We start from the raw sequence: 14,267 nt of genomic DNA on the forward strand, positions 1-14,267 counted from the left end.
CCCCCCCCCCCCCCCAAATGTTTTCATCTAAACAACCTTTATAATTCTGAAAATTATCTTAATCACTAAACAAAAGTTTTAATCACTAATCCAAATTACTAACACTAATACGTAAAGGGTAAATTAGCCATTAAAAAACAATTTGGTTAAGGGGATATCTGATTTTGTTATTTCACATCCCTTTTTTGTCTTTACTCAGTATGCCTAGAAAGATTTTGGTATGCCCAAAATCATGGTTCTTCTAAAATGTCCAGAGCGTTGTCCCACCTTTGAAAAAAGACCACTTAAGCCACCTCTGCAGAACTCATAACCCAGATTTGATTGCCTCCTTATGATCACATGGTAACTTGAAGTTTAGTCCCATATTTGTTGGTCTTTGGACGCTATAGTCCAACCATTTCAGGCCTGCTACCGGTTAGTCCTAATTTAGGAAATTTTGAACGGGTTAGTCCTTTATCAAACGATTTAGTCCAAAACAGACATTTTCGATGACAAAATTACCCATCAACTTTTCATGAATTAGTTTAGGTTGATTTCTTCAATCCTCAGTCGATAAACGTCTTCATTTCTCTTCCGATCTGTTGAAGGAGACAGTGGAGTTTATTAGCGGAGCTACCACCAATCATCGGAGGTATTGAAAACTCACAATCATTTTGAGATTTTAAAAAGTTTTTGATTTTCTTTTAGATTTTGAAAACTCAAAAACTCTGATTTTATCCTAAATTTCCTTTCTGACTCGCAACCAGTATTTCAATCTTTAATCTTGGGATGATTCTCATCATTTTGAGTTGAAAATCATGAAAAGATTTCTTTGCAGAAACTTTTTAGGGCTATTAATTGAATTTCGATCTATCCTTTTTTCCTTAGTTTCAATCTAAAATTTCATTTTGGATCCGTAATCAGCACAACTTAGTTCTATTACCCATGTAATCTTTTCAAAAATGATTTAGATTGGATTTTATATCTAATATTAACCATCAAGCTAGCGTCACTGTCAACTACTTACCGAGTCTAAATTTTGAACACATATTATATAGCTGAGTTTCTAACAATTCTCTGCAATAAGGCTATGAAATGAACAAGACCACTACAATCGTAAAAACCGTAATTGCTATTGTTAATGGAAGCGTCAGAATGGAGCATAAGTGTATTAACGGTAGTAACTATGGCATTTTTCTTCTATAAGAGTACCAATTTGATGTTGTTTTGGTTAAAGAAAGAAAATGAGATGTACTATTGAATCCAAATGAATTTGTTAGCTGTTATGTTCTGTTGTTAATACTCATCTCTGCTCTCCCAATTAATCTGCAATGTAACATGCAACCCCTCATTGGATTTTTGTTATTGTTTTGCTTGTTTTTGTTCCCTTTTAAATGGATATTTTTCTCAATCGTTCCAATATAATTGGATCTCTGTACAAAATAAACAACATTAAAGGGTTACAAAACCTCTATTTCATTCCCTAGTGTAAATGACCGGTGTCTGTAATTAATTTTTCAGTTCTTGTTCATTGCTAGTAATCTAAGACGACCACTCCACCAATCATCTAGAGGAAGAAATGATAACAATCGGGGAGTAGGAGGAGGAGATAGAGTTTCTAATAATAATCATAATACTCATAGCTAGAGAGATAAATGCTTTTTCTCATTTTCTTTATAATTTTGGATAAATTTTTATTTTGGGATGTCCTTTATTTTTGCCATATTTTTGTTTGTTTATTAATTTAAGAACTTTTTTCTTTGATTTTGTTCTGTTGTTTTTAGCGGGTTAGTTATGGATTTACCTCATTAAAGCTTTGTAAGGTTTTATTTTGTGTCCCATTTTGATAATTTACTCCTTCGGAAGAATGTGTTCTTGGTATTAAGTATTTATAGTTTTAATTAATTAATTTGACATTCTGTAGTTTTAATTGGGAATTAATGTCATTGCTTAGATTTGTTGTTCTGCAATTAGTACTTTTTCTTTGCCATAAAATGTTCCTCTATGTAACCTTTATAATGGGTTCGAAGGGCTTTGCATTTCGAATTAACATTTAGTATTTATAGCTCTCGCCGTACATCATGTCAGAACTACAGAATGCATTCTTGCGTCCATTTTTTCATATACAGTTGACAGACCATTTGAACTATAGTTTCCAAATTGGAATGTAGACATCTAAATAATTTTGTAGAGACCCTTAAATATAGGATGTCAGAAAATAAGTTTGATTGTTAATGTGTACATAGTTGTACACATGTGAATTGTTAATGTGTACATAGTTGTACACATGCTTCTCACTATACAAGAATGTTCTATTTTAGATTTATTTGTAATTCTCTGTCTGCATCTCTAATGTGATATGTGATGTTAACTCAGAGGGATGATGGTGTTAATGACGACGACGAGGTTATTGAGATCTCTAAATGCGAATGTATAATATAGCTTGCAGACGGTAATAATGTTTTGTGAATGATACTTTCGCTAAATGTTGGTGTTAATGCTGTGCCAGATTACGCTCCTGCACCTGCGCCAATTGAATCATTTACATACAAAAAGAAACTATACCAGTTTTCTGCACCAATAATGAGAGGTATGTCTTATAATTCTAATACGATGGTCTAGAACATGGCTCAAAGAGGGATGAATCTTTGAGTTGCATTAAATATTGGTGTTTCCAATCTTTAATGTTGTAAACTTTTTTCTTCTTATTTGGTTTTTGATTCTACCACGTCTTTTTGCTCTTTTGAATGTCTTTTTCATGGTACAGTCTAGAACATGGATTTAGACTTTATGGCCCCGTTATTGCTATCAAACGTTCCTTATGACCTGTACATAGTTCATGAAACTGGTGGTAATAGGAGAAAACTCACTATCATTACTCAAGTGAAAAAACAATAGGTAAGTCAAGGAAGAGAACAGTGGTGAGTACTAGTAGTATGTATACTTGTACTTATGTGGACAACATGTGTACATACATGTACACGTTGGTTATTAATATGTACATACTTGTACACCATTGTAGTTGTGTACATAGTTATACACCATTGTGCTATCTTTTTGTTTAGTTGTTTTTTGTTTACATTTTAATTGTACACCGTGTTGATTCTTTTTGAAGATGGGCATAATTATGTAATTAGTTGTATTTTGTTTATATTTTTTTTCGTCAGATCAATTTATTGATGTGCAAATTTTATTTTTTTGGTGTATATATTTATACACATATTGATTATTTAGGTGTACATATTTGTACACATATTATTCATTTTGAAGTCTAAGAAATTAGGTAAACATATTGATATGTAATGTGTACCAAGTCACTACTGTCAACATGATTACATGCAGAATGTGCATTTCATCTCCATGTAGCTTTCCATGGTATTTCACTTGAATGAATGTATTCCTTTGTCTTGATCGATGACGTTGTCAAAATTCCAGATTATTTTTACTGTGCATGTTGTTTAGTTTTCGGTATGCTTCTAGCATTTATGATTTCAGATACTATTGATGCTGAGTTTAAGCTCCAAATGTCCAAATTTTTTTATTGGCTCGGGTAACTCACCTGAGTATGGAATCAGCAAGATGTGAAGCAAAGCTTCTCTGGATTGTACACCGTGTTGACAGGAGGAGCAGCTAGTGCCGAAAAAGTTTGGACTTAATATAAGTTACAGATCAAGTTTGCCCCTACATTTTGTAATAGTAATGGACTTTCCTCCTCTGAGATTTTCTAGACATTGGTTAATATTTATTATAAACCGCAAATTAGAGCATTGCCTACAAAATAGTTTTGGGGTCGATATAAATGTTGAGAAGCAAACTGCCTATATTTAGAAAAAATAACAAAAATCATACCGCTGTTAGTATCTCAAGTTCTCAAGCTTTTTATTTATCCCAATTGTAGGTGTAGTGAAGGTCAAAGATGATACCCAACTTATGTTGCTATGTTTGCAGCCCAAGATGATGCAACACGGTGCAAGGTATTTGTTCTAGTTGTATACTTTGGTTCCCTTGATGATTCCTACCTTAATATTGGTCCTAACTGATAACATGATTGTGTGCTTTAGGCTTTCTTAGTTGAATTTGATAAGTACAACCTTCATTTAATGAAATAACATATTGATTTTTAATGTGTACATAATTATGCACATGTAGATAGCTAATGTGTATATAGTTATACATTTGTTTATTGTTAATATGAATGATTGGTATTGTGCATGTTTTACAGGGGTGTACATATTGGTGCACCTGTGTAAATCTTATGAAAAAGTGTGTTTCCCTTGTTTTACAACGGTGTACATATTGGCGCACCTGTGGGAAGTAACTCCCATGAAAAAATAGTTTGTGTGCGGTTGTGAATGATTAGCTTTATGCATGTTTTGAAGTGGTGTACGTATTGGTGCACCCTCTGTAATTCCCATGTAAAAGTAGGTTTATGTGTGGTTATGCTTATGAATGATCGTTTTTCTACATGTTTTGCAGGGGTGTACACATTGGTGCACCTGTATAATTCCCATGAAAAAGTGAGCCCGAGTGTGAATATGAATGATCGATTTTATGCATGTTTTGCATGGGTATACACATTGGTGCATCAGTGTACTTTCAATGAAAAAGTAGGTTTGTTTGTGGCTATGAAGGATCGGTTTTAGGAATGTATCACAGGGATGAATATATTGATGCACCGATATACTTCTCATGAAAAAGTAGGTCTGGGTGTGAGTATGATTGATCTGTTGTGCATGTTAGTAATCTCCTTTTTGGTAAAGTGCAATAAATCACTGTACTGGGATGTTTCGAAGCCATATTAAGTTTGTGTAGTAATGCCCACATGGATTGTGTCTCTCACCATAAACTGAGTAACTTTTTATTTTGGTAGTTTTCTTGCTTTGTTTTCTTATGCGAATGTTGGTGAAAGGATAATCACTTTCTTTTCAAGCTGCGATTTCTTATGTTCATTGGTTTGATCTCGATGCAGGTTATCTGCTAAACTTACCTCTGCAAATCTGGATGTTATCCAACTGGAGCTTGGCGTGGTTGGTATTTTTCTCAGTCTCTGCGACTTAGGGGTGCAATTTGGCTATCATGGATTCTGGATTATTTGGATCTTTGCAGCGGTGTACATAATTGTACACACCAATGTAAATTAAAAAATTTTAAAAATGAAAATTATATAGTCATATGGGTACTCTTTTTGTAACTCTCGGAAAATGCTTTCCAAATATATAAAGTTTGTCGATTTTGGACGAGCGGTTCAAAAGATAAATTGTTTTTAATTATTTTTTATATTATTCAAAATTACTGACATCATCATGAGTCGGTATTGACTAAATTGCAAATATTTGGACTAAATAGTAAATAATGAGGGTTATGAGTGCAATTTCCATATCTTTGGAGTTTGGACTAATCCGTACCTAGTTGACTTGTATTGAACTAAACTGTACCTTTAGATTGGTTTTTGGACTAAACCGTATTTTTTTCATTTTCTTAAACGTTCTCAGTCATATGATATTTTAGAGGGCGGTGACTAAATATAACCCACACCGTAATCCAGGTGACAGACAACCCACATTCCAGTTGATTTGAAGATTTTATGGGGTATCGGTTTTGCAAGTGACACACCGTAATGCGGCATCTGAGGTACTGATGACAGTCTGACAGGAACCAATACAGGAACAAAAAATGATTCAATAGGACCTCAGTCGTCGGTTGTAAAACAAATTGGATTTTGAAGCCCATAAGAGGCCTCCTTCGAGTCCGCAGCAAAAACCTCAGTTTCTTTCCTTAGAAAATTTCTCTCATAATAATCAAACTAGATTCTAATCACTTTCAGAGAAATGGAGCTACATATCGATACTCATCTTGGTTGTCAGTACTAACTTTAGGTTTCAATTTATTTTTTTATGAACTAGAAATGGAGGTAGAAGATTATTCGGTTAAATTGGAGAAGAAGAAGAAACGAAAGAGAAAACACCCAATAGATTTGAGAATAGAGATGGTGAAAGAAAATCAAGAAAAGATAGCTCCATTTCTAACTGGTTATGAAAAGTTCAAGATGATTTAGACGTTCTCGTTTAGAGCTTCTTGTTAAACCTAAAGGATCTAAGGTTAATTTTGTTGGTGCTAATTATTCCGGTTAAGCTGAAGCTCCTATATCCTGTCGGTATGCTCTTGGTGTTCTCGATAAAGAGACGCAAACTCTTAAAATCGTCAAAACTGAATCCAACAAGGTAACCCTATCATCTTACATTTTTGGTTGAATTGTCTTAAAACTTCGAATGATTTGTTTGTTTTTTGGTTTATATGTCATTTCGAGCGGAGAAATCTATTGTATGTTTATGGTGTAATGTAGCTTCACAAGAAAAATAGTTGGAACAAATTTTAGAACAAGTTTAATGCTCAACTGCTGAGAAAAACAAGTTGATTAGGAAACTGTTGCACGGATGTTAGTGTTGTAAAGTGTAGAATGTGAATGAATGCTCAACTATGAAGAAATTGCAATGTAACCAAATCTCGCTATTTGTTTAGTTTATATGTCATTTCTAGCAGAGAAACCTCTACTTTATATCTATATATCAGCTTCGTAAGTAACATGGTATAAGTCTGTAAGGTAGCTTCATAAGTAACATAGTTGGAGTGATCGTAGAACAAGTCTAATGCTGAACCGCTGAGAAAAACAAGTTGACTAGGAAACTGTTGCATGTATATCTGTGTTGTTGTAAAGCGTAGAATGTGAATGCTTTTTTAACTATCAAGAAGATATTGCAATGTAAGCAAATGGATTCTAGATGCTGAATAATTCTTCTTTTCCTTCTTTTAGAGTCAGCTTCGTAATAAAATGGTCATTTTGTTTTGGACTCCACTTCTGAAATATAAGGTGGCTTCCATGTTCCTCTTGCCCTGTGTTATCATGTTATTTTATTTTCCAAATATATTTGCTATGCTCTTGAAAATTTTCTCCAAAATAAAATGGTGCTGGGTTTTGTGTGAATGTAGATATTTATTATTTAGATTGGAAGCAAAGTTCGCAGGCAAAGCTGAAGCATCTGAGGAAGCAAAGGTAGAAGCATTAACCCCAAAAGAGAAGGCAGAGAAAATGAACGATCTTATCAATGCCTTTGGAACTAAGAAGGCTAGAAAGCAGGTATGCACTAATGTTCCTTAGATTCCTGATCGACAATTTGTCTACTTCTAAAATATCAGAAGTTTAACGTTTTCTTATCAGTGAGTTCATGAAACCAAAAATTTAGTTAATGCTTCAAGGTGTTTTAATCTACTGCATATATCTTTCTTATTCTGTTGACTATAATTCTTTCTTGAGTTTTCTATTCCTGAATGATAAAAAGAACATTCTTTTAACCCTTTCAGGCCAGAGATAAGGCTAACCTGAACAGAAAGGAAGATGCAGAGACCCAAAAAGAGATGGGGGAAAAAATTAAGAAGCTGGTCCTGGCTAATGCCACGGCAAGTGACGATTCACAACCTGCTCGTAACATCCCGTACCATGATACTACGGCTGAAACACCAGAAAAAGCTTATCCTATAGAGAAAATTATTTCTAAAGGGGAAAATGATATCCTCCAAAAAGCTTTACACTATATGTTCTACTAAGGAACAGTATCACCCGATGCCTTTCCAATTTTTTTCCGCAATCAAATACAGAAAATGAAGGAAATCCAGGTAAGTTGATTGCTATGTTCTGAGTTGATATATTATGGTACAGCGAAAATTCTACTATCGCGTTGCAATATTACTAGTAAGAGAATAACTAGGCTTTTCTGATAGAAAAGAGAGTTGGCAGTAGAATATCCACCGTAGAACTTCTGAGAGTTTTGCGAACGACGACTATCTATTTTGAAATGATAATAAGTTCAATTTTCTGTCATTTTAGGATGAAACGGAGAGACAGGCTCTTGGTGTCATATAGTTGTATATGACTCACCTCATCAAGTTTTAAGGATCAACAATGTGTAAAATGTAGACCATAAAGAATCTGCAAAAAAACACCAAATTCCAGAGATGTTATTCCAGAACTTCAAAAGCAAATTCAAAGCTGCAGATGATGGTGGAAAGAAGAATCGCGAAACGTCTGGTCCAAAGAATGATCTCCTGATAAGCTATGTGTTAGTACTGAGTCTCATGGTGGATGATTTCAACTCTGACCCAACTGATATTGCCCAGGACTTGATAATGACGAGGCTAAAATTGAGACCACACTATTTGAACTTGGGTGTCAAGATGGTTGGTGAAAAAGGGAAGGGAAAGTTCGCACTAGCTACACTTCCTGTTCCTCTTAACTTTCCTCCACAAGAGCAACGCAGTAGGAAAAGGAACCGTAACTATTGAAGGCAGACAGCCGATGGTAAACTAAATCCTTGGTTTCTCTTGTTTGCTGTTGTGTGTTAGCGCGAGACATCTTGTTTGTCACAGATATATGGACCATATTGCTAGCTGTATTTTGCAGAAACTGGATAGATATATCTAGCTGAATTCAGATTATTATTATCATTACAATTGTCCTTTTCATCTTTTGATTCTTGTTTACTGCTTAGCATCATTTTCTTCATTTGATAGTTCATAAACTGGTTTTGTTGTTCACTAAACCTTTTTGGAAGAGTAATTGATGAAGTTATACGAGTTACGTGGATAGTGTTATGGATAGTTATGAAATGATGGTTGAACGAATTAATTTATTTTTTTTGTTTTGTTTATTTGATTACAGGGATTAAGGAATCTGACACTGGATTACCTGCCCCTAGTCATTGAGATTTTGTTTCTGATAAGCAAATGATGCAGGAAGAGCAACCTCTTCAGGTATATGTCATTGAATTCATGTGCATATTCAAGTCTTTAGAAAAGCACAAGTACTAGATGTTAATTATTGTTTGTTTTGGATTACAGGTTGCTAGATGTACAAAGATTATTAACGCAAACACTGAAGATGCGGAGTATGTCATTAATGTCAAGCAGATTGCAAAGGTATGAATGTACATTGTCCTTCTTTTCTTTCTATTGTTATTTTTGGCTGTGGTTAATGCGAATTTGGTAGTCATTTACTGGATCAAAATCTTGTTTGCAGTTTGTTGTTGGCTTGGGGGACTAAGTCTCACCGATTGACATTGAAGAAGGAATGCATGTTGGGTAAGTTTCTGTTTTAGTTTTTTATGGAGCATGTTTGAGGATGCTAGTTATGTTCTTTAGGGACTCCCAGTTATTAACAATCAGCTATTCTCGAGACTGTTTTCTCTTTTACAAATTGTGTATGAACATTTGAAGTCAATTTTCACTTCCTTTACTGAGTACTGCTTCTGCTCCTACCTATTACTGCAGTGTTGACAGAAATAAATATCGGATTCAGATTCCCCTACCCCCAAAGATTGACCCAAGTGTTACTATGATGACTGTAAAACGATGTAACCTATGCTGATGTTGGTGGATGTAAAGAGCAAATTGAGAAGATGTGAGAGGTATCTTTACGACTGTCTGTTTCTTTCCACTTTTAAGTGCTATTGATCTCTTGGTCCTGCAAAGCAATGTACTTATGAAGCAGACTTGTAGTGTTAGTGAATGTCGGAGACAAATTTATACTTGTATATCATGAGGTGTTTCGCTCTGTTTGTAAACTTTTCTTCAGGTAGGATGAACTGCTCATGCTGCATCCTGAGAAATTCGTCAAGCTTGGAATTGATCCTCCTAAGGGTGTTCTCTGCTATGGATCACCTGGTACTGCAAAACACGACTAGCTAGAGCTGTAGCCAACAATACTGATGCATGTTTCATTCGAGTTATTGGAAATGAGCTTGTTCAAATATACGTTGGTGAAGGAGCTCGTATGATTCGAGAGCGTTTCCATGTATTATGCGTGACTCTCTAAGTTATCTGTATAAATTTCTCCGCGTTTAGTCTTGTTACCTTTATTGACCAAGTAAATCTACTTCCATTTCTTGTAGATGGCCCGTTCAAAGAAGGCTTGCATTGTGTTTTTCGATGAAGCAGACGCTATTGGTGGTGCGCGTTTTAATGACAGTGTTGGTGGGGATAACTAGATGCAACGTGCTATGCTTGAGATGGTGATTCAGCTTGATGGATTTGACGCACGTGGAAACATTAAAGTGCTAATGGTGACTAACAGGTTGGTACACTGTTGCGCTGCTGCTTTATCAAAATTTTCTTTTGCTGATATGATAGCAAAATATTACCTCTTGATATTTTCGTGTTTTTCCATGAATTTGTACATGTCCAGTCACACTTGATAACGATTTCATTTTTATGAATTTGTTTTTATAATGATTCTTGGTTACAATTTCGAATCTTGTAATTTTAAATGCTTATAATAGTTACAACAGCATTTTGCTTGGGCATATGATAATTTTTCCTGTTTCAATTGTCTGTTTTTGCTCTCGCTGCAACATGCCAAATGTTCATTTTACTTAGTATATGGTATATTGAGATTGCATCTTGGTCTAATTGTTATTGCCACTGTTCTGTTTTTCAGGCCTGACACTTCGGACCCTGCTCTATTACGTCCTGGTAAGAGTTGCTGGGATATTCTTTATGTATCTGCTTTCCTACTATTTCACATTTTACTATCATTACTTAGATCCCTAAATTTTCTTTCGGATATAGTTACATTGATTAGTTTTATGACTCAATATTGTGTAATTTGTGGAGTACTTATATTTTGTATGTATTCATTTGATTTGCAGGAGCTGATATCCGTAGTGTGTCTACCGAGGCTGGAATGTATGCAGTTCGTGCACGTAGGATATCCGTGATAGAGAAGGACTTCCTTGATGCTGTTACCTGAGGAATTCGGATGGCTATTGACACTGATGATACGTGGTTATAACTGAGGCAGTTTTTCGGATGCATTTCTTTGTTACAGTCGGAACCCCCTCTGATTCTCCAAGCTGTACGCCTGTACCTTAGTTTCGTATGTGTCGCTTCTTTTTTCTGAGTTTTCAGTATTTGTGTATCTAAAATTTGGGAGCAACTAGTGGGTCTAATCCTGTATTCCATATCAACTTTGAAGATGCATTATTATGTTATGCTCTCCTCTCTTCTTTTGCAGGATGACAAGAGCTGAAGCTTTAGGGTTTTCTTTTATGCACCGGATCTGAACAACAAAGAATGAAGCCATTATATAGACTTGCAGTATACATGTTTCAGCATAAAATTTTATATTATTGGCTTCATGTGATCCATATGCCGTTCTATGTTTTAATAATTTACAGTCCAACCAAAATTGAATGATCGATAAATCAATAACCTTGTCAAACAAACAACTTTTTCCGGTCCCGATTTGACTAATTTTTTTCGTGTCCTTGAAAGCCTTCTGAAAGCATTAATGAATAATTTAGTTACTAAATTTCGTACAAAATAATAAGCATATTAGACTAAATTTTCATCCATTCAACCATGTTCTGTTAGGGTTCTAGACCTTTTAACGCTGGAGAAAGCTTTGACACAAGAAAACAACGGGATAAATCCTTTGAATTAGGGTTAGCCTCCAGCTTGAGAAGAAAATAAAAGTAAAACTTGAGTTGTTATTGATTGATGTTCTTTACAACTCGAAACCAAGTATTTATAGTGTACTAAGCTTGCTGATCAAGCAATAAAGATGTTGAATTAAAGAAGTTCAACTAAATAAGGGAACTAGTTTTGTTAGGAGTTGGCATCGCAACATCCCTCTTTGCTTGAAAGCATCAATATCTGGAAAGCGCAACAGCAACTTATCAGCATCCTCCCAAGTAGCTTCTTTTGTCGAATGATCCTTCCATTTAACTAACCATTTAGTGCCTGCTTGACTCCCTTTCTTGAACATTCAACGCTCTGAAATGCTCTCTGATTCACACTTCGTATAATCAACTGTAACTGGCAGATTAGTATCAACAATATTGGTCGAACCAAGTTTCAGTTTCAGTTGTGAACCATGAAATACTAGATGAATTCGACTTGTAATAGGTAATTTCAACCATAAGCAACCGGTCCAATTTTCTCCAAAACACGAAAAGGTCCATAAAATTTTGGAGAGAGTTTAGAATACGCCTGAATAGTGATGGTGCTTTGTCTGTAAGGTTGTAGACGAAGAAAAACCAAATTATCAACAAGAAAACTTCTCGCAGTACGATTGGTATAAGCATAGTTCTTCATTCTTTCTTGAGCAGCTTGCAAATGTGACTTTAGAAGCTTTAAAGTGTAATCTCTTGCCTTCAAATTAGAATCGACAGCGTGAACAGAAGTGGATCCTGGTAAATTCGATGATATTGTAGGTAGTGGTCAACTGTACACTGCTTGGTACGGTGTCATCTGAATAGCAGAGTGAAAACTGATGTTATACCACCATTCTGCCCATGGTAACCACTTTGACCAGTCACTAGGCTTTGTTCCAGCAAAACAACGTAAGTAACATTCCAAAGTACGATTTGTAACCTCAGTTTTCCCATCAGATTGTGGATGATATGCAGAACTACGACACAACTTGGTGTTATGTAAACCAAAGTAGGCTTCCCAAAAGTTGCTGATAAATATTGGATCACGGTCACTGATAATGCTCCTCGGCATGCCATGAAGACGTATAATCTCGCGTACAAAAATCTCAGCCACTGAACTGGCAGTATACGGATGTGTGAGAGGTATAAAATGTGCATATTTAGATAACCTATCCACTACCACGAGAATCAAATTTTTTCGATGAGAAGTTGGAAATCCATCAACAAAGTCCATCGAAACGTCTAACCATATACCAGAAGTAATAGGAAGGGGATTCAAAATACCAGGTGGAGCTATCGACTCTGACTTATTACGATGACATGTATCACACTTAGAAATAAAATCCTTTATCGATTTCTTTATCCCTTTCAGTAAATTTTTTGTTGCAGTCGCTTGTAAGTTCTCAAGTATCCCGAGTGGCCACCAATAGGGTTAGAATGAAACTCTTCAAGCAAATTTTACACCATGCAAAGGTTGATGGCACAACTATACGATTTGTGTAACGCATCAGACCATCGGTATAAGAGAAATGTGCCTTACAACTTGCATCTTGTCGTAACTGTTGAACTAGAGGTCCCAAGTCTGTATCATTATGACATTCTCGGCTAATGTCATCAACACCAGAAAAATAGGTGTAGATAGATGAAAATATGAGCTTGTACATCTTGATAGTACATCGATGCAACGTTCTCCTTTCCGCGACGGAAAATGATCTCATAATCACAACCTAGCAATTTGGATAACCATTTCTGTTGTTCCATCGAAGAAAAATTCTGATTCAAAGAGAACTTGAGGCTGCGATGATCCGTATATATTTTAAAGTGTCTTCCAAGCAAGTATGGGCGCCATTTTTGAACTGCAGAAACAACAACTAACATCTCTTTGTCATAAATAGAGAGATTTAAAATTTTGCCCGAAAGATGCTTGCTAAAGAAGGCAATTGGTCTCTTTGATTGCATTAAAGCATCCTCAGTGCCATTCACAGAGGCATCACATTCCAACACAAATTCTTTTGTAAAATCCGGAAGTGCCAAAACTGGAGTTGTAGTGAGAGCCTGTTGCAACAGCTTGAATGCAGCAGTGGCTTTGTCATTCCAAACAAAGCCATCTTTTCGGAAATTGTGTTAAAGGTGCACTGATTTTACCAAAATCCTTCACAAATTTTCGGTAGTAACCAGCTAAGCCAAGAAAACCTATCAACTCTTTAACTGTAGTCGGAAGTGGCCAGGACAATATGCATTGTATCTTATCATTCTCAACTGAAACTCCTGCAGAAGAGATGGCATGGCCCAAATATCCAACAGATGGTTGTGCAAAGTGCACTTTGAATCTTTGAAAAAACAACTTATTAGTACGTAAAATATTAAACACAGTAGCTAAGTGGTCCAGATGTTCAGACATGCTCTTGCTATAGACTAATATGTCATCAAAGAAAACAAGTACAAACCTCGGTAAGTGCGGTATGAAGATGTGGATCATCAAACTTTGAAAGGTGGTAGGTGCATTCGATAATCCAAAAGGAATAATAAAGAATTCAAAGTGACCATCATGTGTCGGTTTTTGGAATATCTTGTTGATGAAGTCTGGTTTGGTGATATCCAGAACGTAAATCCAGCTTCGAAAACACAGTTGCATCATATAATTCATCGAGCAATTCATCGACCATTGGGATGGGAAAACGATCCTTAATGGTTAGTTTGTTTAAATCTCTGTAATCCACACACATACGCCAAGAGCCATCTTTCTTTCTTACCATAAGGATGGGAGAAGAATAAGGACTCGAACTTGGTCGTATAAATCCAGCT

The 14,267-nt window shown here is 35.6% G+C and overlaps 1 protein-coding gene and 1 pseudogene across 1 annotated transcript; both read left to right on the plus strand.

Moving 5' to 3' along the window:
* The first annotated feature begins 5,706 nt into the window (after nucleotides 1-5,706).
* Nucleotides 5,707-8,002, plus strand: LOC113284296. The gene is made up of 4 exons (XM_026533733.1): nucleotides 5,707-6,200; nucleotides 6,967-7,114; nucleotides 7,339-7,650; nucleotides 7,862-8,002. The coding sequence occupies exons 1-3, from the start codon at nucleotides 6,136-6,138 to the stop codon at nucleotides 7,579-7,581; spliced, it is 456 nt and encodes a 151-aa protein (XP_026389518.1). The 5' UTR covers nucleotides 5,707-6,135; the 3' UTR covers nucleotides 7,582-7,650; nucleotides 7,862-8,002.
* Nucleotides 7,990-11,018, plus strand: LOC113280565 (annotated as a pseudogene).
* The last annotated feature ends 3,249 nt before the right edge of the window (nucleotides 11,019-14,267 follow it).

Source organism: Papaver somniferum, chromosome 5 (assembly GCF_003573695.1).
Source record: "Papaver somniferum cultivar HN1 chromosome 5, ASM357369v1, whole genome shotgun sequence".
Lineage (NCBI taxonomy): Eukaryota > Viridiplantae > Streptophyta > Magnoliopsida > Ranunculales > Papaveraceae > Papaver > Papaver somniferum.